Source organism: Camelus bactrianus, chromosome 13 (genome assembly GCF_048773025.1).
Source record: "Camelus bactrianus isolate YW-2024 breed Bactrian camel chromosome 13, ASM4877302v1, whole genome shotgun sequence".
In the NCBI taxonomy this organism is placed as follows: Eukaryota; Metazoa; Chordata; class Mammalia; order Artiodactyla; family Camelidae; genus Camelus; species Camelus bactrianus.
Window position 1 is genome coordinate 63,106,121 of NC_133551.1, and position 26,411 is coordinate 63,132,531.

At 44.0% G+C, this 26,411-nt stretch overlaps 1 protein-coding gene across 13 annotated transcripts; it reads left to right on the forward strand.

The window, feature by feature from the left end:
- Positions 1-1,186: 1,186 nt before the first annotated feature.
- CNR2 (cannabinoid receptor 2) lies at positions 1,187-26,411 on the forward strand. 13 transcript variants are annotated; one of them, XM_074377172.1, is made up of 5 exons: positions 1,187-1,323; positions 3,578-3,676; positions 20,803-20,890; positions 21,874-21,985; positions 22,189-26,411. In XM_074377172.1, the coding sequence occupies exon 5, from the start codon at positions 22,234-22,236 to the stop codon at positions 23,314-23,316; it is 1,083 nt and encodes a 360-aa protein (XP_074233273.1). In that variant the 5' UTR covers positions 1,187-1,323; positions 3,578-3,676; positions 20,803-20,890; positions 21,874-21,985; positions 22,189-22,233; the 3' UTR covers positions 23,317-26,411. The 13 variants fall into 13 exon arrangements, with proteins under 13 accessions (XP_074233273.1, XP_074233274.1, XP_074233275.1 ...); XM_074377173.1 differs by lacking the exon at positions 21,874-21,985; XM_074377179.1 differs by lacking the exon at positions 3,578-3,676 and having other exon boundaries at positions 1,217-1,323.

The window sequence follows — 26,411 nt, forward strand, 5'->3', positions numbered from 1 at the left end:
ATTTTAAAAAAACCGAACTTCTTCTGTATAGCACAGGGAACTATATTCAATATCTTGTAATAACCTTTAGTGAAAAAGAATATGAAAATGAATATATGTATGGATATGCATGAGTGGGACATTGTGCTGTACACCAGAAATTGACAGATTGTAACTGACTGTACTTCAATAAAAAAAAAGAATTCCAAGTTAAGTTTCAATTTCAGAGAAACAAAAAATAATTTTTTACTATATGTATGTCTCAAATATTACCATCCTGTATTTTCACTTGCTGAATCTAGCAACTCTACCTTGGGGGCAAAATCTCTCTTCTTGAGAACTACTGGCCCAGCTCTATCCCTTGGGGCCTGGGTTTTGGGGAGCAGTACGTGAAAAGATCTGATGAGATGAAACAAGGTCATTACCTTAGGAGGGCAGGAACTTTATCATACTCATCTGTGTGTCCCAAGGGAGAAGTAGATTCTCGTTAAATATTCTATGTGATAACAGGTGTAAAAACAGTTTGAACTATGTCAGGACTGGGCATTAGAGACACACTCCTTGCCCTCAGGCAGCTCATGGTCTAGCAAACATACACTGAAAATGGTGTTTGATTTGCCCCACATAGCATTTTTAAAAGATTTGACTTTGTGGTCAACATTCTAAAGTTGGAAGCCGTTACATAAAAATCAGGATTTCTAGTATCTCTTGGAAAATGTGGCACATCTTCCAAATGCTTGGAACATCTGGCATTTAGGTCTGCACTCCCAAGTGGCAAGGTTTGCCTGGAGCTTAGAGATGTTCCCTCATTCCCCACAGTCCCCTCCACTCCCTATTGCCCCGTACCAGCACCCTCTACCCATTTATGTTATCTGCCTGGTGCCTACAGGCATCTGGATTTCAAAGATTTGGTCTGGTGGGGAAGAGACACTAGAATGGAATGTTCTCTTAGTTGATCTGTATAAGGCTGGTTCATTATCCCCATTTTACAGATGAAGAAACTAAGGTTTAGGGAGGTTGAGTGAATTGTTCAAAGTTGTAACAGCTAGGCTGGATTGGACTCCAGGGCCTTTACCCTGGCCAGAGAACATTATGAGAAACAGTTGAACTGCAAGGGCAAGAATCTTGTGGCACTGGGGACCCGGAGGGGAAGTGGTGACAGGGACGGAAGGCCAGAGCAACCCACACTCACTCATCTGTGAGAAAGCAAAAGCAAGAGAAAGCTGGTTTGGGGGCAGAAGCCCAACTGGAGCTCTGACTGGAACCCAGGTCCCAGCCTTAGACACACCACCACTGGGACTCCCCAGCGCCCAGCAGGGTCAGGGAGCTCAGCCACAGGCAACCGTGAGTAGCTTTTTTTGTTGTTATTTTATTTTGGGCTTCTTCCTCATCCCAGAAAACCTGAATTCTTACCTGACTCCGGCCCTCCGGGATTGTAAGAGGCTGGATGGGGCTGCCCCAGGGCCAGGGGATAGACGTCCTAGGAGGATTCCTGAGGTTTTCCAAGACCAGCCCTGGGAAGGCTCAGGGCTGGTGCAATCCTCACCCTCCAACAGGACAAGAAGCAGCTCCCAGCTGTCATATCCATCAAAGTCAGGACAGAGGGTGATCATCCCAGCCTGCAGGTGCTGCTCCAAGGGCCTCTCACGATTTAACTTATTTCACCCTCACCACAGTCTGCAGTAAGTGTGATCAGCATTCCCCACTCTACAGACGAGGGCTGAGTGACTTACCTGAGGTCACAAGGGCAGTAAGCGAGCGCGCTGGGCTTGAACTTAGGCACTCCAGCTCCACAGCCCACTCTCCAACCACTTACAAGATGCAGGCTTAAATAGAAGACAGTGGGCCAGGAAAGAACCCCAAAAGACTAGGGCTGGAAGAGGCCTTAGAGACCATATGGTAAGTCCTGGCCTTCGTCTTACAGGTGAGGAAACTGACCACAGGGAGACGCAGCTTGCCCAATTGGGGCAGCTCGGTAGTACAGTCTAGTCCGCAGTAAGCTCAGGAGGCCAGAGGTCCACTTCCCTGGAGGTTCCACTGCACGAACAGTAGTGCTGACCAGTGTGCCGGGGGTGAACCCCAGTGCTGCCGCTGGTAACCCTATGGCCTCAGACAAACCATTCCACTTCTCTCCCACTCAGCTTCCTCTTCTGAGAAATTTGGGCCTGAGACCATCGCTCATAGGCTTGTGGGAGGGTTACCTGGATGACACTGGCACCAGGATGGGCACCAGCGCTGGGCTCAGCAAGTTGTTGAAGTAGAGATTCTGAGCTTCACCCCATCTGCCCTTGCTGTGGATTAGAGATGAGGGTACATGGAGCTGGGGGCTATTTTCCCTTAGAATGGGTGGTGAGTAGACACCCTCGGGGCATGAAGACCAGGACTGATGTGGAGGAGGGGCTGGGGAGGAATGTGGGGAGGTCCTGGGAGGTAGCATCCTGATGACACTGGTCCCAGCCCTGTAACCACCCTGTGGCTCACCCAGAGATGGCCCTCTAACCTGCCATGGGCCCCAGCATCAATTTCTATCAATGAAGCACATCCATTACCCTTGGCTGGTTAAGGCCAGTTTAAGGCAGGAGAATGATGGCCAGGCTCAGCTGAGCAGAACATGCCAGTGCCAGTCTCTTTTCCTCCCTCCTCAGCTTGTTGCCTCTGTTAATCTGACCCCATGCTCTCAGATGTGCATAAAAGGTTCTTTTATTCATTCTTACTAAAGCATATTCAGTTAGTCTCTGAGCACTCATCCTACTAGGCTGGTCAGAAATTGAACTCAGACTGTACTGAGCTTCCCTCGGCCCTCATCCCCACCTTCTAGCATCACACACCAACTCTTAGGGTCACCTAAAGAGCACACAGTGAGAGAAGCTACCCCAGCTCCTCCCATGGATGAATGTCCATTGTCCAAAGGGCTTTAATTCCCCAAAGTCCAGCCCTGTCCACTTCCCTGGCATGCCTGGAGTCCGGGTTCTTTGTTGACTCGAATCCACTGTGTCTTGGTTCAGTCTCCAGTGTGTGCCACCTGGCAACTTCCCCCAGAGGTCCCGCCATCTCTCCAAGGCACTTCCAAGCCAGAAAGCAAGGGACCCATGACCTCTGGTCCCTTTCCTGTGTGGGGCCATCTCTCCTTTCTCCTTGGCTTTGGGTCACAGATGCAGGCTCTTCTCTCCCCACCCACCTGGGACACCAGCTTAACCTTGAGGTTTTCACAAAGGACAGGAAGAAGGGCTGTCTTCAAATAGCTTCTGCTTTCTCCTCGCACCCCTGCCAAAAGTCCCCAAGCCAGGAGACACCGAGGGAGCCCTTTGAAGGGAGACAGGCTGTCCTACCTCACAGAGAAGGAAAACCAGGGCTCAAAGTCAATGGGGACTCACTCAAGATCACGTGGCCAAGGAGGAGTGGAGCCCGTGTCGAACCCTGCTCTGTGGGCCCCAAAGCTGATACTGTCAATCACCGAATCTTCTAGTCTCCCTCATTAGTCAGCTCACCTTGGCTGAGTCACATCGCCTTTCTAAAACTTAGTCTCTTCAACTCTAAAAATGAAACTATAGTTGCGTTACCTGCCTGTCTCAAAGGGGTGCGTGTTTATTTTCTGAAGCTTTTTACTGAGCGTCCTCGAGCTACCTGCTGGGGCCTCACCTCGTCAATCCTCGCCGCAGCCCGTGAGGAATCTGCCACCGCTACCCACATTTGAGAGGTGAGAAACAAGTTCACACGCGTGTGAGACCTTGCCCACAGTCACACAGCTGGTCACACGGCAAAGCCAAGACGCAAACCCAGGTCGGTCTGAATCCAGAACCGCACTCTGTTGTGGTGAGAACCAAACAGGAGGGCGGGTGTGGAAAGCGCCTCGTGAGCACTCTGCAGGCTCGAGGAATGGTCAGCCCCCTCTCAGCAGAGGTCAGGAAAGGGCAAGACCACTATTGCCTCTTCCACCATCTCCTGGAGAGGTAGGGTCCACACAGATGGGGTGTGTCCTGCCCTCACTCCTAGGCAGCGAAGACCCCAAAGGAAAGAAAATGGCAGACCAGGGCAGATCAAGGAGGTAGATCATGTGGGGAGGAGCCTCCCCAGAGTCATTAGACCCAAGCGTGGGGAGGAAGGCTCTTGGCGTCCTATCCAGATGGGGAAGATGCTGGTGAGGCCTCGGGCAGAAGTGACTGCGTGGGTGGGTTGGGTATCCTGTGGGTCTTGCTGCTTCTCCTCTCCTCCCCCACCTGCTCCCACCTCCACAGGGGAGGCCCCTTGATCTGCTCACACTGTGAGTCAGAGGCAGCCTCTCCCACCACAGTCCCCCTGCTTTCCTCTCCCTGGGGTTTGGGGCCACCCCAAAGTTCCTCTTTGAGAACCACAGCTGTGTTCACGGTGTTGCCTCTGTCGGAACTCAATGAGTCAGTCCTCAATTTGTCTCTGTGAATCTCTCTGGGTGCTGGGGAACCTGATGGAGCCAACGGCAGGGGTTAGGAGCCTGCTGAGGGCCAGTGGGTAGTGAGGTGCTTCATGGACCTTCTCTAAGTCTTCACATGAGGCCAGTGTCAATAATACCCACTGGACAGATGAGGCCTCTGAGGCTCAGACACAGCAGGTAAATGGTAGGGACAAGAGTCAAGCCCAGGTCTGCCTGTTCACTACTTTCCACCAGCTTTTCCCAACAGGGAAGGAGGTCTACCAGAAGGTTCACATTATTAGAATGTTTCCATTTTTTTAAATTAGTGAATAATTATCTTGGTATTTAAAAGATATTTTCTCAGTGTAAGAGCCTCTTAAGATAAGTGGAAGAATCCCAGAAAGTTAGTGTGATCAAACAAATTATAACCTAATGACTCCCAAGCAGGCTGCAAAATCCACTTTGGCTTTGGCTGGTACATGGTTTTACAATGGTCTTATTCTTAATCTTATATTGGTTCATTTATACCTTTAATGAACCAATGATTAATGAAAGGAAGCAAAGGGAACTCTGAGGTTGAAAGTACTGGGAACTAGAAAGAAGATGATGCCCCCTTTGCAAATTTGCTTCAAGATTCATAAATTGCATTTATCTGGTAAAATCTGGTTATCAGTGAATTCTTGTAAGTCACAAAATTTCAAAGATTGTTAAAAAGAGAAGATAATATGTACTCTTTCTTGGCCTGTGTTTTCTTGCCCTGTGTTGGGCGTAGAGGTGAGCTATACCTGCAAGGCCTATGCAGAGGGGTGCTTGCAAATAGGGACCTGAGATCTATCTTATCTTGCCATATAACAAACATCAAATTATTTTTAAAAGGTACAGATCATCTTTTCAGGCATCAAATGCAAGAATGCAAACCCCCCCGCTCATGAGAGTGATTTCTGTCCTCTTGTTACATTTCAGTCCATCTTAATGTGCATTTAGCTCCCCAATAAGACATCACTTTAAAGTTTGTCCAGCAACCATGCATTTTCTTATGTGGTGAATTTAAAGTAAATCAAGCACATATGCCACTGAGAAAGTGGGGAGAAGTCAACTTTGTTTTCACACATGATGCATATGATTTAAATAAAATAAATGCTAGGGAAATTTTTGAAATAATACGCTTATTAAAAATAGTACACTTGACTTAAAAACACTTCCTTTTCATGGACCATAGAACATTATTGACATAGTCCAAATAATCCTCAGCAGGGTGTGTAAAATTATATGTTACTGTGAGATAGTTCCTGAGTCAAAAGAGATGGTTTAGTCCTATCACCTCATTCTATTTTATTTTATTCTTTAGATTTTGGATGTGATCCTTTAGTAAACTGACAGAGGAAATGGACACAAAAACAAGAAACACAGTAGCTAACATTTATCGAGAATGGATTAAGTGCCAGCCAGGCACTGTGCTATGCATTTTCTACGTGCCACCACCCCCTTCACTCCTCACAACAGCCCTGAGCGGAGATAATTTCATTCTCCCCATTTTACAGATGAGGACACTGAGGCTTAGGATGGTGAGGTAATTTGCCCAAGAGACCACAGATTTAATAAGGGGTAGAATCAAAACTCACAACTGTGACTCAGGGCTGTCTCTTAAATCTCTGTCTATCTTTTCCCTTCTTATTCTAAGCTGATCCTGACCAGTTAACCAGCTCTCTTCACAGAAGCAGGAGATAGAAATCCAGGCCCCATTGTCGGTTAGTGTACTGAAGGAATCCGTGCTGCTGGATCTGATCCCAAATCCCAGGCCGGAAATGGTACCCCCAGATGCACATTAATTCATTCTGTCCTAAAGGGCTACTGTGGAGCGTGGGTGAAGGTCACCTGCGCAGATGTCTGGCCCATCTCTGGCCTCTCCTCATCTCTCCATGGCCTGAGTGCCCACACCAAGATTAATTTATCATCAGCCTCTGTCCAGCTGCCCCTGTGACCCTCCAGCCACTCTATCACCACCCACAGATCTTAGTAGCCTGAAGCCCTATTACTCAGTCTCTTTGTTGGTGCCAGTTTCCCCAATCGTACGATGGGAGTGATACCAGTCCCCTCACTAGCTTGTCATGTAGAGTATATGGCTTGTAATGCGGAGTATATAAGTTAATGCGTCAAGCGCATAGCACGGTGTCTGGCACACAGTATACAGTTAGCGCCCTTTCAGTGTAACTTTCTATTTTTGCCATGATCGCCAGCGTGTTTCAAGAGCTGAGCCTCCAGGGTTTTCCGCATCATCACCCCACCACTCCCGCCTCTGCTCTGGGAACCAGCCTGAGTTGTAACCTCCGCCCTCACTGCTGTAACCCTAGAAACAATCAGAATCAAAGTTAGATGGGGACCCCACCCTTGGGATCTGGCCACGCCAGGAAGAGGTAGAGCAGCCTGCAGGGAAACCACAGAGGATTCAGAAGAGCCACCGTGCGGTTAACCTTCTCCTATGCTCTGCTGTATACAGAGAAGCTGCCGTCAAAAGTCATCATTCAAGGGCCTCTCCGTCTCCCTGGTTACACGCTTGTCCTACAGGAGAGCATTTCATGGGCAGAAGGGGTGACTAGCCAGTTCTAGGTGTAATTTGAACAGTTTTAGCAGTGCTCCCAAACCCACCTGCTCCCTCACCACACTTCCCAGTAACTCCAGACCAAGTTTTCAGCAGCAGCAAGCTACCTGCCTGGCAAGGGAGAGCCAGAGAGTCTTATCAGGCATTTAGACTTTAATGACTGAGTTCTGAAAATTTTCTTTGAAAGAGGAACATAAGCCTTTTAGTTCCTATTATAAAAATGAAGACAATGAGCAGAGACCCAGAGTGCTTCTCTTGGGACTCTGAACCCTGGGATCTGGTGAAGTAGGAAACAGGGAACCTTATGTACTTACAGGAAGTCAAAAGCTCCCCCCAGAAAGCATAAAGGTCCCCAGGAGAAAGCTGTGGGATCCAGCTGAGCAACCTGGAGCAGGAGGTGTGAGGATGACAGGCCTGGACCTGGGTTCAAATTGGGCTCTGCCCCTTTGTATAACCTCAGGCAAGTGACCTCATCTCCACGTGCTTCTGTCTCCTGGACTGTGAAAGAGAGACCACATGAGAACAGCACCACCCTCCCCGGCTTGTTGTGAGGAGTAACTGAGTTTACATGAGAAGCCCAGTGCGTGGCCCACTGCAAGCAATTGGTATTAAGGTACAGTCCCCCATCCCACTCTCACCCATATGTTCCAGGCGAGGCAGTTCACGCTCTCAAAGGCTTTTCCTAAGTCCTCTTGCCACAGATCCTTTGAGAGTCAGTTTTGAAACCTTAGTCCAGGATGCCCTTCTTGCTGATATATATTCCGTCAAGCCATCTTTTCCCCTAGAAATCAATCAGTTGCATCTACTCTGAGAATCTTGTTGAAGGTAACCCTCCTTGAGGATTTTCACAAGTGTCAGAGAACTCCTTTGACTAATTCATCTGACAGATATTTTTTGAGCAGCTGCCAGGTGCCAGGCAGCGTTCTAGGCACCTGAGACACAGTAGCGAACAAGACAGACAGTGAGCACCTGCTCTCTGGGAGCTGGCGTTCCAGAGCCCTGGCCACTAAGGTTGGTGTTGGAGGCTCTGGTTACAGAAAATGGTCCAAGGAGGAAAGGAGACCAGAGAAGAGATTGTTGCCCAGAGTGTGAGAGAGACCTCGTCCCCCTCCATCTGGGCCCACCTGCCTTCTGGGGCCCCAGCTGTGCAGAGCACAGAGCAGCCTGCCTGTGAGTTCTGACTCTGCCACCCAGCAGCCACGTGGCCTTGGGCAAATCCATCTAGCTGAGCCTCAGCTTCCTCACCTCTAAGACAGTGAAAATAAGACAGTCTACCAGCAAGGGCCGTTTGCAGGATAAAGGAGACAGTGCAGGTGAAAAAGCCTCCTTGCAGTGCCTGCCACAAAGGAAGCACTAGGGGACGGGGACAAATTCATTTTCTTCATACACTTTAACCACAGTGACATATCACAGCAGACTGAACGCAGAAGCAGAGATGAGAATCCAGCCAGCCGCCAGACAATAAAGAGGTTTGCTGTCCCCTCCAATTATTTTCATTAAAAACATATTATTTCTATGAACATGCAACAGGTTTATTAAATATAGTTTTTAAGTTGTCAGCTTTATTTTCTAATCCAGTAAGCACTGAAAGATGTAACCTACATCAGGGAAAGCCCTTCGGAGTCTGGATGACTTTTAAGATGGTAAAGGGGTGCTGAGACCATGAAGTTTGAGAACTGTGGCTCTAGGCTTTCTCAAGCCAGCTCTTTTGCAACCTGACAAATCCCCCCACCCACCCCCACCTCTGCCCCGCCCCACCCCGTGTGGTTAATTGCACAATTTACAATTGGAAAGTTTTTGAGATCTCAAGAGATATCCTCTTGGTGCAGATGGATGTTGAGAAGGGAACTGGTTTGTGTGTGTGTGTGTGGTTTTTTGTTTGTTTGTTTGTTTAACTTTTGGGAGGGTAATTAGATTTATTTACTTATTTATTTTTTAGAGGAGGTACTGAGGATTGAACCCAAGACCTCATGCATGCTAAGCATGTGCTCTACCACTTGAGCTAGACCCTCCCAAGAAGGGGACTGTTTTGCCTGAGGATCTTAGGTTTCAGTTCTACCCAAAACTAGAACCAGAATCCAAACTCCTGTCTCCTTGGCCTTGGGATCTTGTCATGATTACAGGCTGACTTCTTTACCCCGGGCTGGTTAGGAATCAGTCAGGCACGTTCTCAGCCTTCTGTTCACTCAGCTCCAAAAATCCCAAATGAACACAGGATCTTCTCCCTCCACTCTCCTAACGCTGCCCTACCCCTGCCTCCCACTTCCCTCCTTGACTACCTCAGCACCAGCCCAAGGGCACAGCAGAGATGACATTGTCACTCTTACTCCTTGCCAACTAGCAAAGAACTTGAGAAAGTGAGGAGACAGCTATAGTACCCATACATCTTACATGTATATCCTCTGCCCTTGGGGAAGGGCTTATGGTGTGCCAGGCACTGTGTTAAGCACGACACTATCCCAACTAATCCTCCTGCTTCCTCACCACCCATAAGATAGGTACTATTTGTTATTCCCATTTCACAGATGAGGAAACTGTGGAAAAGAAGTGAATGAAGTAAGTGACTTTATCCAAGGGTACAAAGATAATGCTTGGCTGAGGCAGGACTAGAACTCAGCCTGCCTGGAAAATCTGTTGGGGGCTGAGGAGATCAGGACTTCACCAGGCTGGTAGGGACAGGACCAAAATCTAAGCCAGCTAATGGTAGCAATGGAGGCATGACTGAGCGAAACTGGTCAGAAGAGGACAAAGCCAAAAAGAGAAAAGAGATGTGATTTGCCCCTGGGACTGAAGACAAAGATTGCCTGTGTCTGGTGTCACTGTGGGCAGGGTCATGCGTTAGATTCTGTCCCTTTACCAACTTGACTTTGTCATAACACAAAGGCTCAAGTCCTAGCTTCACCTGCCACTTGCTGTGAATTTGGGGCAAGTAACTTGCCCTCTCTGAACCCATTTGCTCAAGGAACGCTACCTGCCTCAGATAATAGCCGTGAGGCCTCCCCTGCTGTGCAAACTGTCAAGTATGATATGAATATGGGCATTACTCGTCCATTCTCTAAAAAAGAAGTGGCTGGAATATAAGGTGGTTGAAAAGAGGAAAAAGATATTTGAAAACACTCTACAAAACTGTCCTGTGGGCAGATTTCAGATTAGTCAGTTAATCTACCAAGTATTTGGAGGATGTGAAGAATGTAAAGCAATAGGATGGGTCTTCAGAAGAGAACAAGGGCACAGGTTCCTGGTGGCCCCAGCCAGTCTCTCAACATCCATGGACCCCAATTTCCTCATCTATCAAATATGGAAAATAATAATAAGACCAGGTTTAAATAAGATACTGAGCAGAGAATGCTAGCACAATGCCAAGCACCCATCATCACTATCCTCCAATCTTCCTTTCAGATGGCAGTCCTGGGGCGACAGAGAGCAAGCGGCTTCTCTGTAGAATTAACCAGTGCCAGGCTCAAACCCTGAGTATCTGCTTCCTAACTTGGGGCCCTTTTCTTTCTGCTATGTCAAACACACGCTCTATCGTTCAATCAGGCAGCCAAGCTACTGCTTCATTATTTTAAATAATTATTTAATCTGCACATCAAGAATGCAGGTATTACAGGGGAAAAAAAATTTGTAACTCAGAAATAAACTTGTGAACAGTTAAAAAAGAAGAAGAACACAGGTATTCGTTTCCCCAGTTACAGATGAAGAAAGTGAGGCTCATAGAGTTTGAGTAACTTGCCCCAAGATCACACAGCTTATCAGTGGCAGAGTTGGGATTTGAATCCAGCAACGCTTCATTCCAAAGCCTTGGCATTTAACCTTCATTACAGAAGAAAGACGACTCAGATATCATTCAGCTAAATTCCTCGTGAGAGAGGCTACAGATGATACAGCCAAATGAGGAAGAAAAGTCCAGGCAGAATGAGTGTCCAGGCAGCAGGTGGGAACCCCACAGACCCCTGGGTGGAGAGGAGGCATGGTGAGTGGACTGCAGACTCAGGACAGAATCCGTGGTCCCCACAAGGCAGATTCATGGAGACTGGGTTTCTTTGACAACCAATAGACATTTGAGAAAGGAATTATAGAGGAAACCTTAATGATGATCTTTTGTCCCAAGTCTGTAAATTACAAATTCTTTCCTAAAAGGACTGGAGGTGGCCTATGTTATGAATTAGGACTGTCAAAATAAAAGAAAAGCACTGGAAACCTGTAAAAGGAGCAATAAGTGAATGAGGAACCAGCCTCAGGACTCAATCACCCAGGACTGCCAGCCTGCTTTGCATTTAGCTCTGAGCTTCCTGGCAGCTGAAGCAAAAGGAAATACGAAAGTCTGTCTGAAGAAATCTGCTTTTTTTCCTAAGAGACATTTGTTCGGTCATTCATTCAATAAGTTAAAATATTTAAGTGCCTACTTTGTGCCAGGCCCTGTGCTCAAGGGCTGGAAATCCCAGGAGGAATAGACTAAAGAAATGAGTTTGAGAAATAACCCCTTTGGCAGCCTGGTGCATCACCCCCCACCCCCTCACCCCTGCCCCAGGGCAATTTCCATACCTTGCCTCACATCAGTAAACTTCTCCTGTGACTTATATCACCTGAGAAATTTTAAGTTCCTTTCCTCACATGCTGTCCCACCTCCCCTGCCAAAACCATTTTAGAAATGACTATCCTGGTGGTCTGTTTACAAGGTCAAAGAGCCTGGAATCTTCTAGTTAACTTTCTGCTTTTTGACTTGCTGCTTGTGGTTCTGCCTCTTTCTGCAAATCTGGATCTGTGGGTCAGGAGCACTATGGGGAGAAGCTCAGAGTGAGGCTTAGGGTGCAGGATGGGACTGATGGGTGATGTCTGCCATGGCTTGTGAACAGGGAGTGGTGGCTCAGGGGGCATCAGATTGCCTTGTGGGCTGAGTCCATCTCCAGAGGGCTACTTAGCTTAGCTCAGGTCCTCCGTGAAAAGATCTCAACCAAGAACCTACTGGAGGTTCTTTTTGGTGTGAGGGGGAATAGAATACAAAGATGTCTCCACTCCTTGACCCAGATTCTACTCTCAAGATTACAAGCTCATAGTCCAGGAAGCAGGGTGAGGAATGGATGCAAGGAAGGTAGACAGTGATCCATGCAGAAGGACTCAATGAGTTTCATCCACCTGGAGGTGTAAGGTAAAGAGAAACCAGAGAATACTTCCTGGAGGAGGTGGCTTTTGATAGAGTGCCTGAAAAAAATAAGATTTGGGCAAAGAAACATAGCCCACAGCCCAGAACTCCGGAAAACTATCTTGCAGCCAAGGGCTACCAAGCACAGAGGGGGACTAGGAGAAGAAATGTGGAAGGAAGTTCCCATGACATCCTTCCTACCACAAGACATAGTGCCAAGAGCCCAGCCTGCTGTGAAGCAAGACAAGAGAGTCACCTTGGTCTATTACCGGTGGATTGCTCATGCCAGTCAAACAGGGTTTTTTTTTAATGTGATGGTCTGGCCTTCATGGTAGTAAAGTGTCAGCTGAGGATGAGTGGAGAGCTTTTCTACCTGCCTCAGTTCTCAGAAGAGATTTGGACAAGACAAGCATGGAATCCTGTAAGAATCCTATTAACAAACTCTATTGAATATTTCCTACCTTTCATTAGCCAGGCCCAGCACCATACATTTAGTAAATTTTGACCACTTGATTGCACAACAATGTGATATGGATAGTATTTCTCCCAGTTTACAGATGAATGAAACAGAGACTCAGATAGGTGAAGTAACTTGCCCAACATCACACAGCCCATAAGGTACAGAGCTGGATTTGAATCCAGGGAGATCTGGTTGCCAAGCCTGTGACATGGGGAAGCCGAAATGGTGAGTTTCCAGGAGAAGACCTAAGACGTGACCCAGTCAATCCACCTACTTCAAAGATGAGAAAAGAAAGACCCAGGAAGAAGGGACCTGCCCAAAGTCACTCAGTAGCAGAACAGGGACTGGAACCCAGGCATCCCCATGCCCAGTCAGAGATCAAAATAATGGCTCTTGGCCTCCAATCTCAGCTTCTCACTGCAGGTGTATCAGGGCCGTACCCTGTCTTACTTCACGCATTGTCCCGGGTGCCTTCAGGCTTTCAACACAGCAGCACGGAGGGACCAGCTGTGACTGTAGCGTGCTTTCACTTCACGTTTTCAGTTCAGATTGGAAAAACCCCAGGTGTATCTTTCCCTGAGAGTTTCCCAGCACTCAAGTTTCCCTTCCCAGACACCAGGCAGGAGTCAGGGCTCCAGGCCCCGGATCCCCACCGCAGCATGGACGCACTCTCTGGGGAAAGAGCGTCAGATAGCCTGGGGGGCATTGGCATTTTTCTTAGGTGGGGAAAGCACTCGGTTGGTTGGTTCTCTTTTAATATTACATTTGTACAGTATCAGGTCACAGAATATTTTTGCATGCCTCGGTGGCTCCTAATATTTGGAACTCCACTAACACATTGATTTAAAAAAAAAAACAAACGAACCATATCGCCCTAACAAACACACAGACATAAAGTCTTACTGAAAAGATTAAAGAGCCATGGTGGCAATCGTCAGATGATTCGGTTTTCCCAAGGAGAATGGGACAGGCATTGTCACTGTCATTTCACAAATGAGAAGAGGGGCTCAGAAAGTTGAAGGGACTTGCCCAAAGTCACATGACAAGCCATGGCAGAGGTGGAAGTGGAAGAGCTGTGCAGCGCAGCAAACACTGAGTCTTTCTCTGGGTTGGGCATTTGGACAAGTCCTCGCCCTAGAGGAACTCATCTGGAAGCCAGAAGTTCTGACTCCAAAAGGGATTTCTATCTGCTCAGAGGGAAGGCAGGCCGGGAGCTGGGTTTCCTGTTGCTCTGTGCATCCTGTTGTCGGATGTTGTCTTGTTAGGACCTCCATTCAAATGACTGCATTTCCTGCCCTGATTTAATTTGGACAGAAACCACAGGTTGGTGGCCACGCCAGGCCTGGGTGAGGCACAAATGCGGGCCACTGCCACCCCAGCATTCCTCTTCTAGGCTGGACTCTGTGTGGGGTAAGCCATTCTCTGATGGGAGGGGGCTGTTTCCTAAGGGAACTATGAGAAAAGGGTGGGAGGGGGATGGGACCTGGGCTGCAGAGGTGCAGGGAGGAAGCTTCCAGAATGGCAGAGTGGGGATGTGGGAGCTGACAAAGGCATACATTAGCTGTAACTCATTCGTGTCCAGGGCTGAGGACTTGACTGGCACCATTTCCTGTCTTACTCAGGGGTGACTGTGGCAACATTCAGCAAAGGGCATCGGTCTCAGGGAAATACCCCTTTTTAGCTTTTTGAGGTAGGGTGCTCCTCTTAAGACCCTGAATCCTGGGTCGTCTCTATGTTTACAGAGCAAGAGTTCTGATTGCGATTTGAGGGATGTGATGTTCCAGCTCTGCATTGGGTAACCGTAGGAGATTACATCCCCACCCTTAGGCTGTTCCCTTGATGGTAAAATTATAGAGTTGGATTAGATGAGAGGTTTTCAGTCTGTTCCTTGGATCCTCAGGGCTCCACAGAGGAATCTAAGCTGCCCAGAAGGGAGGACAAAGGTGACATTAACTCAGATTCTACTTGATTTATGAAAAAGAGTTCCATCGATGATAAAAAGCATTCTGCTCTCTTAAAAATTTTTAAAACCCTGGATTAAAGGCTGCCACTTATTAAGCTCTTATAACACACTAGGCATATTGTTCTCAACAACCTCACTGAGCAGGTGAATTATCCCCATTTGGAGATGCTCCTAATGATAATAATAACAATAATAAGCCTTTCCATGGGTTATATTAATTTACTTAAATCCTCACAAAAACCCATTTTGCAGATGAGAAATGGGAAAACCGAGTCATTAAGTATCTTGAACAAGGTCACTGGGGTAGGATTTGAATCTCCTACTTGATGTACTTTCCTCTCCCTGACACTCTTACTTGGGATCTATTTGTTTGGAGACAGCCCTTTCCATCCAAATGGATTCCATTCATTAAGCAGTTTTTGAACATCATCATGTAGCAGGCATTGGGCAAGGCACTGAAGACCCAGAAATAATGAAGGCTCAGTCCCTGACCTTGACAAACTCCTCCTCCAAGTAGTTTAACTTCTTTGAGCCTCCATTATCCACGAAATCACAATAATCGTAATTCTTACATCAGTGATTATGCGGATTACATTAGATTGTGGCTAAGAAAAATATTTTGTAGAAGTTGGATTCCATACCAGTGTTGGTTAATGCACTTATTAATCTGGTTGGAGACAAGACTAATGCAGAATTGGTTATAATACACGCAGACTAAGACTGGGAACGTGGTGTGTGACTCGGGATGGTGGTGGCGGGGGTTGGTCAAGCAAGCCTTCACTGAGCAAAAGATGAGTCCAGGAGAATGGTGAGCCAGGGAAAGGAACCCTGGGGGCAAAGGTGCAAGAAAGCAGAACTATTTGGGGAATTGTGTTAGCCAGTAGTGCTGCACAGGGACTCCCGCAGCGGCTGCGGAGGAGTGCGCTTCTGACCTTGCTGTCAGCACAGTGCAGCGCGCTGCATTGGGCTAACGCTGTCCCACGAGCTACTTGTCATTTAAAATGCCCTGGTAACCACACTTAAAAAAAAAAAATACAAAGAAACAGGCAAAATAAATATTTATTTAGCCCAATATATCATTTCAACTGGTAATCAATATAAAAATGATCAGTGAGCTCTTTTACCTTCTTTTTTCCATACTGTCTTTGAAATCTGGTGTGTATTCACACAAAAGGCACATCTCCATTCAGACTAACCACGTTTATGGTGCAGGTAGACAGAGCTGGAGTTGAACCCCAGTTCTCACACTTAAATAACTAGGTCATCCTCAGCAAGTGCCTGCAGTGCCAAGCTCTCTTCTAAGTATATTTTATGTATTAATTCACTTAGCCCTCATAACATGAGTTATCGCTAGGGTGGGTTACCATCATTATCCCCATTTTATAGACAAGGAAACTGAGGACCAAAAGCTCAGAGAGCTCATCATTCCTAAGCCTTCTTCCTCTATAAAGTGAGCATCAGCACACCCTACCCTGGAGGTCCTTGTGAGGGGAGATTTGAAAATGCTGTGGAGGGGGAAGCTGTAGCTCAGTGGTAGAGGGTGTGCCGGGCATGCACAAGTTCCTGGGTTCAATCCTCTATACCTCCATCAAAATAAATCAACTCAATTACCTCCCCCACCTTAAAAAAGAAAAGAAAGAAAAGGAAATGCCGTGAAGTTTCCAGATACAGCAAGACACCTCTGCCCCGGAAGCCACAGACCTCTCTCTTCCCAACACCCACTCCCTGAGAACCTCTCTCAAGACCAGGGTGAGGAAAGCGGGGAGCTCACCTCAGCCACAAAATTTAAATGAGTGCCAAAAAATTCTACTTGAGTTTAAATAAAACATTTAAACCAATACTGTTGTGAATTTTCATGCGCCTACTTTTCCATTTTTCAATAGTAGCTACTTTTTAGTGTCTTAATGTTTAATGTTTTGAGGTAGAGGGGGCGGGAAACCACTAAAGAATACATAGAAATGCCTACATAAAAGAGCGCTTTTCTTTTTTGCTTTTGCCTCAGTCAAGGCATTGCTTTCTAGTCTAGTCTGGAAAAAACCCTGCCCTCCCTCCTACTTCTCTAATTCCTCTGCTACTGCCTACAAGTTTTATTCTCTTCATCTGTGTTATAAATCTTCTCCATTCTTCTAAGGGAATTGGACTTTGGGCTCAATGTTGTGTGGTTAAGATTTATCCTTGTTGATACATATAGTTCTAGTTCATTTTTTACTGCTTTGTGTATTTCTTTCTATGAATGTACTACAATTTATCCATTTTACAGTTGATGGACATTTTTTTCTTTTTTTTTTTTCTTTTTTTTTTTTTTTTTTTTTGCTATTTCAAAAATGCTGAAATGAACATACTTGTACGTGTCTCCTTGGGCACATTCTCAGGAGTGGAATTGGTGTATCCAAGGGAAGGGGCTCATTTTCAACATTGTTAGATTTTACCAAACTGCTCTCCAAAGTGTTCGTGCCAACTGACACCCTCATCACAGCGCTGAAATTTCTTGCTCCACACCTTCTCTAGTGCCTGACATTGTCACATTCATTTTTTTTTGCCAGTCTATGGGAGTGAAATTTGCATTTCTGTGGATCTGTTGAGGTTCAATACCTTTTCTTTCATGCCTGATATTTTTCTTATTTGTGGGTTCTCTCCTTTTTCTTTAAGTAAACTTGCCTGAGGTTTGTCTGTTTTATTATCTTTTCAAAGAACTAGTTTCAGTTTTTGTCAGGGCTTTTTACTCTCTATTGTTTTCCCATGTCATCAATTTCTGGTCTTATTATTTCCGTCTTCTGCCTTCTTTGTATTTATGCTGTTGTTCTTTTTCTAATTTTGTGAGTTGGATGTTTAGCTCATTAGTCTTTTTTCTTTTCTTATATGAGCATGTAAGGCTATAAATTTCCCTTTCAGTATCCATGAATTTTAATACATTACAATTCTAAGTATTTTCTAACTTCCTTTATGATTTTTTGATTCAGAAGCTTCATACCTGCGAAATTTGTTAGTTATATTTTTTAAGTTCTTGCACTGTGGTCAGAAAAAGTGGTTTGTATGTTACAAATTACTTAAAAATTTATTATGATTTGCTTTTCACCTAAGATGAGGCCAGGTTTGGTAAGTGTCCACATTTGCTTGAAAACAGTGAGTATTCTCTAATTATTGGGTGCTAAGTTCCATATATAACTGTTAGGTCAAGCTTGTTAATTACACTGTCAAATCTTATATGTCCTATCAACAAGTATATTATCTGCTTAATCTATCAACTTCTGAAAAAGGAATGCTAAAAATCACTCACTATTCAATTCCACTGCAGTTCAGTTCCACAAATATTTGTTGAGTAACTATTATGTACCAGAAACTATTCTAAGTCCTTATATCAGTAAACAAAATAGTCAGTTCCTTGACCTTAGGGAATTCAAATTCTAGTGGCAATAAACAATAAAGCATAATAAATAGGTAAATTATGTAAATTATATGTTCAGTGATAAGTGATATGGAAAAAATACATATAGAGCCGAGTGAGGGGGACCAGAAAAGCAGGAGGGTGAGGTGAGTTACAATTTTAAATAGGATGATAGGGTAGATGTCATTGAAAAGGCAAAATTTCAGCCACAACTTGAAGAAGGTAAGATTGAGCCAAGCATAGAAAAGAGTAAGGCAGCGGGAACAGATTTTGCAAAGGCCCTGTGGCAGGAGAGAGAATCCATTAGTAAGCTAGTGTGGCCAACACTAGTTGATCAAGGGAAGCATGGTTAGTAGGGAGGGCAGAGTGATAATGGGGCCCGAACACATGCAGACTTCTAGGCCATTGTAAGTACTTTGACTTTTATGTTGAGTGGAATAGGTGCCATGTGGGGTTTGGGACAGAGGAGTGGTATGATCTGACATATTTTAAAAGGATCACCCTGGCTGTTGTGCTGAAATTAGACAGGCCTAGTTAAAAGCAGGGAGTCAGTTAGGAAGCTATTATAGTAAATCAAGTAAGAGACAATGCCCGATTTTTTACAGCCTAAATTTGATCAATGCCTTTATTCACTTCCTAAATAAAGCTTCAACTCTATTCAGCTCTCTCTTGGCTTGTGTTACTTGTCATTCTTGTGTTACTGTCATTCACAATTTCACTTCCACTTTGTTTTTATATCCTCCAAATCAGACTCAGTCATTTATTATTATTATTACTTTATAAAGACATTTGTTTTATTTACACATTAATTTATCAACTCATTTGTTCACAGTTCCTTCTTGCCTTTCCGCTCTTCCTGCTATGAAGAATCTCCCTCTCCTTTAGAATTTCCTTAAATGATGGCATATCCTTTAGACGTTCCTTCAGTGAAGGTCTATTGGTGGACAGTTCTATTTCTATTTTTTTATTTTAAGTGATAGTTTAGCTTTTTTCCTTCCATCTTCTGGCTACTATAATTGTTACTGGCAAATCTGCTTTTAAATGTAATGGTGATTCCTTTTTCTGATAGTGTGTCTTCTCTCTCTGATTGCTTTTCTTTTTCTTTTTATAGTATATATATATTTATTGACGTATGGTTAGTTTACAGTGTTGTGTCAATTACTGGTGTACAGCATAATGCTTCAGTCATACATGAACATACGTGCATTTCTTTTCATATTCTTTTTCACCGTAAGTTACTACAAAATGTTGATTATCGTTCCCTGTGCTATACAGTATGAACTTGTTTATCTGTTTTATATATATGAGTTAGTATCTGCAAATCTCAAACTCCCAATTTATCCCTTCCCACACCCTTCCCCTCCCCATAACCATAAGTTTGTTTTCTATGTCTGTGAGTCTGTTTCTGTTCTGAAAATAAGTTCGTCTTTTTTTTTTAGACTCCACATATAAGTGTTATCATATGGTATTTTTCTTTCTCTTTCTGGCTTACTTCACTTAGAATGACAGTCTCTAGGCCCATCCATGTTGCTGTAAATGGCATTATTTTATTCTTTTTTTTTCCTTTTTCAGTTTCATTAGGTAGAATTATTACAGTTTGACTGCACATATACATTATATTGCATGTAAATACATATATAATATACTGCACATATTTTTTTAGTTTCATATATGTACTGATCATTGTTTCTAAGAACAGATCAGAGCTTTAACTTTTTTAACTTAATATAGTTATCAAAGGAATAAAGCCAATCATAAAATAAGAATCAACAGAATGCGGTAATCCAATTATAAAGGACAGTCAAATGTGCTTAGGCATATTTAAGAAATCAATCATCTAAGTTATAAATAATAAGTAGTTCATTTGTGGCCTTATTTTTTTTTAGATTCCACATGAGTGATATAAAATGGCATTTTTCTTTCTCTTTCCAGCCCACTTCACTTAGAATGATGATCTCCAGGTCCATCCATGCTGCTGCAAATGACATTATTTTATTATTTTTTATGGCTGAGTACTGTTTCACTGTATATATGTACCACAGTTTCTTTATCCAGTCATCTGTCGATGAACATTTATGCTGTTTCCATGTCTTGGCTGTTGTAAACAGTGCTGCTATGAACACTGGGGTGCATGTATCTTTTTGAATTAAGGTTCCCTCTGGATATATGCCCAGGAGTGGGATTGCTGGATCATATGGTAAATCTATTTTCAGTGTTTTGAGGAATCTCCTGTTTTCCATAACAGCTGCACCAAACTACATTCCCACCAACAGTGTAGGAGGGTTCCCTTTTCCAGCATTTATCATTTGTGGACTTTTTAATGATGGGCATTCTGACTGGTGTGAGGTGATACCTCACTGTAGTTTTGATTTGCATTTCTCTGATAATTAGCAATACTGAGCATTTTTTCATGTGCCTATTGGCCATTTGTGTGTCCTCATTGGAGAATTGCTTGTTTGCGTTTTCTGCCCATTTTTGGATTGAGTTGTTTGCTTTTTTATTATTAAGTTGTATGAGCTGTTTGTATATTCTAGAATTTAAGCCCTTGTCAGTCTCATGTTTTGCAAATATTTTCTCCTGTTCTGTAGGTTGTCTTTTTGTTTTGCTTATGGTTTCCTTTGCTGTGCAAAAGCTCATAAGTTGAATTAGGTCTCATTTTTTTATTTTTGTTTTCATTTATATTGCCTGGGTAGACTGCCCTAGGAGAACATTGCTGAGATTTATGTCAGAAAATGTTTTGCATGTATTTTCTTCTACGAGGCTTATAGTGTCTTGTCTTGTGTTTAAGTCTTTAAGCCATTTTGAGTTTATTTTTGAGTATGGTGTGAGGAGGTGTTCTAATTTCTGATTGCTCTTAATTTTTTCCACTTGTCTTTGGCATTCTAGAGTTTTATTATGATGCATGTGAATGAAATTCTGCTTGAAGTGCACTGTGATTTCTGAATCTGAGGAGTTGTGTCCAAGAGAACTCTGGGTAATTCTCCACCATCATCTCTTTGAATATGGCCTCCCCAATGCCTAAAACCAATTCTATTCTTTCCTTCTGAAACTCCTGTTAAATCCATTTTAAACCTTTTCATTCATCCTTTCATGTCTCTTAACCTCGCTTTCATATTTCCCATCTCTTTATATCCTTGTGCTGCATTTTGAGAAGTTTCTTCAGCTCCACCTTTGAGATCAATGCTTTTCAACTAGTCTGTTCTGCTCTGTGACCTACGCTTGAGAATTTCTTTTTTCAATGACTTTACTTTTCACTTCCAGAAATTCTACTTGATCCTTTTCCAGATCTGCCTAGTCTCTCATTAAGTAATGACTTTTTTTGATTCCTTATTGTTTAATCATATTAAACATATTTTATAACATAAACCCAAGAATTACATGAAGTCCTTGGAAGTCTAATTTTATTTAGACATTTCTGCTAACTTTTATTCATGTTTCCTTATGCATTTTGTAATTTTGCATCTTGAGCTCAAATTCCATGGGCCTTTATATGTGGAAATCGTGTGTGACCTGGCTAGAGAGTACACCCCTCTAGAGAAATTTTGAGCTGGATTTCTAATAATATCTAATAATGTCCCATTCAATATTTGGGTGCCCTGGGTTTTCTTCTCAATATTTAGGACATACTTATACTAAAAAATGATTCATTATCTGACATTCAAATATATCTAGACTCCTCTGTTTTATCTGGCAAAGCAAGTGGTATGAAACCAAAGGCATGTCTCCCACAAATTTCAGCATCTTACTTACCAAAACTGGCAAACAAAGCAAAATAAAACACCAATGCGTAAACATCACTCTGGAATTCACTCTGGATTCCATGTTTTCTTGGTTTTGATTTCCTCTTGGCTTTTGACCCTTGGAGATTTCGTATACTTTTGAAAGGAAATCTTAGGTGGAGACTTTTTTTAAGGCCAAAAAACTTGCAGATCACTTCTGCTTCTTGAATTCCCACAGATCTCTCCTAAGGCAACCAGTACAGACCTAGCACCCTTCTAGGATGGATGGAGAAAGGGTAAAATACAGAGCAACAAATATAAATCATCCTTTCAACATATGACTCGCACAGGTAAAGGATTCGACTAGAGTCTGTGATGAGTGAGGTCATTATTGCCCTGATTGAAAAAGACTCACTTGGAGTGGGAGAGAGTGCTTAGCATGCACAAGGTCCTGGGTTCAATCCCTGGTAACTCCTCTAGAAATAAATAAATAAATAACCCACTCTTCCCAAAAAATGAAAAAGACTCATTTCTTCTTCTCATTGTACTACAGCAAGGGCCTCTTGGCAAGCCCAGCAGAAGCTGAGGGACCCTCCCCATGGAGCGATGCTGGGAGACAGAGGCAGCCAATGGCTCCCGGGATGGCTTGGATTTCAACCCCATGAAGGATTACATGGTCCTGAGCAATTCCCAGAAGATAGCTATCGCAGTGCTGTGCACCTCCCTGAGCCTGCTTAGCGCCCTGGAGAACCTTGCTGTGCTCTACCTGATCCTGTCCTCACATCGGCTCCGCAAGAAGCCCTCGTACCTGTTTATCAGCAGCTTGGCTGGGGCTGACTTTCTGGCCAGTGTGATCTTCGCCTGCAACTTTATAAATTTCCACGTCTTCCACGGTGTGGATTCCAAAACTGTCTTCCTGCTGAAGATTGGCAGCGTGACTTTGACCTTCACAGCCTCTGTAGGCAGCCTGCTCCTGACCGCCATTGACCGCTACCTCTGTCTACGCTACCCACCTACATACAAAGCGCTACTCACCCGTGGGAGGGCACTGGTGACCCTTGGCACCATGTGGGTCCTCTCAGCATTGGTCTCCTACCTGCCCCTCATGGGATGGACTTGCTGTCCCAGGCCCTGCTCTGAGCTTTTCCCCCTGATCCCCAATGACTATCTGCTGGGCTGGCTCCTGTTCATCGCCATCCTCTTCTCTGGCATCATCTACACCTACGGGCATGTCCTCTGGAAGGCCCATCAGCATGTAGCCAGCTTGGCTGAGCACCAGGACAGGCAAGTGCCAGGAATGGCCCGGATGAGGCTGGATGTGCGGTTGGCCAAGACCCTGGGGGTGCTGGTGGCTGTGCTCTTCATATGCTGGTTCCCGGTTCTGGTCCTCATGGTCTACAGCCTGGCCACCACTCTAAGTGACCAGGTCAAGAAGGTCTTCGCCTTCTGCTCCTTACTCTGTCTTGCTAACTCAATGGTCAACCCCATTATCTATGCCCTGAGGAGTAGGGAGATTCGCAGCTCGGCAGACCACTGCCTGGCCCGCTGGAAGAAGCGCCTGAAGGGCCTCGGGCCTGAAGGAAAGGAAGACTTCCCGCGGTCTTCAGTCACTGAGACAGAGGCTGATGTGAAAATCACCCAGGGGCCAGACTCCAGAGTTCTATATTGCTCTGATCGCTGATGAGGCCTCCTTCACAGTTTTAAACAAGCCAAGTCAGAAATCATTTCACTCCCTGGACAAGATTTTGTGGCCTTGACCCTCTTATCTTGCTTAAACCAACCCCAGAGGTCTGAACACTTATCCCCTTCTACTGATGAGTGTTGGCACTGACCCCTGAAGGGTAGCCTGGCCATGCCCATCTGCACACAGTTTATGAGGGGTGGTAAGGTGGGAGGAGGCAAGAGGTCTGAGACAGGCTCAGTGCAGGTCAGGACAACTGTCCCAACATGTCAGCTTAGAGCCTGCATTCTCCAGAGCCCACAGGAACCAGGAGGAGCTTTCAGGCTCAGCAGTGAGGGACTCAGAGGAAATCTGAGAACATCATTCTCCTGGGGTTTCAGGGTATCAGATGGGATGGCTGGCCAGCCCTTCTTCCTGCTTAATTGTTGGGGCCACCTTGGTTCTGGAGCTATGAAAGTCCCTACCTCCTGGTCACTCTTTCCCAGAGAGGACCAAGAGCTGTGACGCCATGAGGATCAAGCATGTTAATCCACCTCTTGCAGAGGTAACTGACAAGCCTCCAGCTCAGGGCATCTTATTATTACAGCAGTGGCCCTATCTGACACTCTGATAATCACAACTCACAACCATTGTGTCCTCTTAGGTACCTGGGTAATACAGAGGTGGTTGAAATCACTTGAGACACAGAATCCTCAGAGAATTTTACTCATCTTGTGAAGTCCTACTTGGAGGTACCCCTGGAAGCAGGCAGTGTCCCATTCTAACCCAATTCCAAGAAAAAGGAAGATATTCACAAAGATTTTATTATCCCCAAATTGTTCCCAGCCATCTCTCAGTTCAGCTCCTTTGTCTCCTCCACACCCTTATACCCTTCAGTGAATTATAAACAAAGCTAATAGGAGGAGAGGAAAGTTCCCTTACTATGTGCCAGGCATAGGACTGACATCTCACAGTTCATTATTTCCAGCAAGAAAACAGCCCCATGTTTTGAAGATTCCAGGACACCCATATTTTGCATATCAGGGAGGCTGAGTTCCTACTAGAAGGGCTTAAAACAGTAGGCAAGAGAAATTGTTGATGGAGGGAAGGATTGCAGAGGAATTCTAATGCAATTCTTTGGGACCACAGATGGAATAAAATGAAAGATATTGATTAATCTTGTCTTCATTTAATACTTACAGGTGTCCACTATTCATTCACTCATCCACCCATCTCATAAGTAAGTGCCAGGCTCTATGCTGGGTCCCAGACGTCCAGCCACAAGTGAGAGTCTGCCCCTGTCTAATGGGGTTTATATTCTACATTCTGCTGGGAAGAGCACCAATAAATAAAGAAGATAATTACTGGTGTTACAATGAAGAAAATCATCTGGATCATGGGATAGGGATTAAATGAGGCAACTTTAGGAAGAGTAGGCCTACTATGTGCTCTGGTCACTAAAGTTGGCTGGTTTTTACTATGTGCCAGGCACTGGGCTAAATGTTTTTAAATGAAATGTTTCACTTAATCTTCACAATAACCTGATGAAGAGTGTTTTGGTATCCTCACTTTATAGATGAGGAAACCTCTAAGAGGCAAAATCACTTGCTTGAAGTCACACTGCTACTATGTACCCAAAGCTGGGGTTTTCAACCCAGTTCTGTTTGACTCCAAAGCCTGCCCTCTTCACTGCTAGTTTAGTCAAATTCTGCTTGATTAGGATAGTAATAATAAATCTATAAATAATAATGAGTTGAACAATTAAAGTCTAATAGTGATAAATATGTATAAATATAAAGTATAAACAAGACTTAATAAGTCTAATAATAATATTAGATGATTGTAACATCAGACTGCTGCCACCCTAACTCATCACTATTTCCCAACATACTTTATTTTATGCTCTGTATTAATTTCCTGCAACAATTTCCCACAAACTGAGTGGCTTAAGACAACAGAAATTTATTCTCTCACACTTCTGTGGACTAGAAGTCCAAAATCAAGGTGTCCGCAGGGCCATGCTCCCTCCAAAATTTCAAGGAGAGGATCCTTTCTTGCCTTTTCCAACTTCTGGCAGCTCCTGGTGTTCCTTGGTTTGTGGCAACATAGCTCCTATCTCTTCCTCCATCTTCACATGGCCTTTCCCCATCCTTTATCTCTTGGTACCTTTTTATTATTATTATTATTATTATTATTATTATTATTATTATTATTATTATTGAGGTATAGCTGATTTACAATGTTCTATTAGTTTTAGGTGTAAAACACAGTGATTGAACATTTTTCTAGATTATACTCCATTTAAAGTTATTATAAAATATTGGCTACCTATAATAAATGCTGGAGAGGGTGTGGCGAAAGGGAACCCTCCTGCACTGTTAGTGAGAATGTAAATTGGTGCAGCCACTATGAAAGACAGTATGGAGGTCCCTTAAAAAGCTAAAAGTAGAGTTACCATATGATCCAGCAGTCCCACTCCTGGGCATATATCTGGAGAAAACTCTAACTATAACTGAAAATACACATGTACCTCAATGTTCATAGCAGCACTATTTACAATAGCCAAGACGTGGAAGCAACATAACTGCCCCAAAACAGATGAATGAATAAAGATGTGGTGTATAATATCCAATGGAATACTACTCAGCCATAAAAAGAATGAAATAATGTCATGTGCATCAACATAGATGGACCTAAAGATTATTATACTAAGTGAAGTAAGTCAGACAAAGACAAATATCATATGATATCACTTACATGTGGAATCTAAAAAAAATGATACAGTTGAACTTACAACACAGAAATGGACTCACAGACATAGAAAACAAAGTTACAATTACAAAAGGATAAAGAGGGGAGGGATAAATTTGGAATTTGGGGTTAACAAATACACTCTACTATATATAAAATAGATAAACAAGGACCTACTGTATAGCACAGGGAACTATATTCAATATCTTGTAATAACCTATAATGAAAAAGAATCTGAAAAAGAATACATACGTATATGTATATGTATATGTATAACTGAATCACTCTGCTGTCTACCTGAAACATTGTAAGTCAACTATACTGCAATTTAAAAATAAATAAAATAAAATTATAACCTCAAAAAA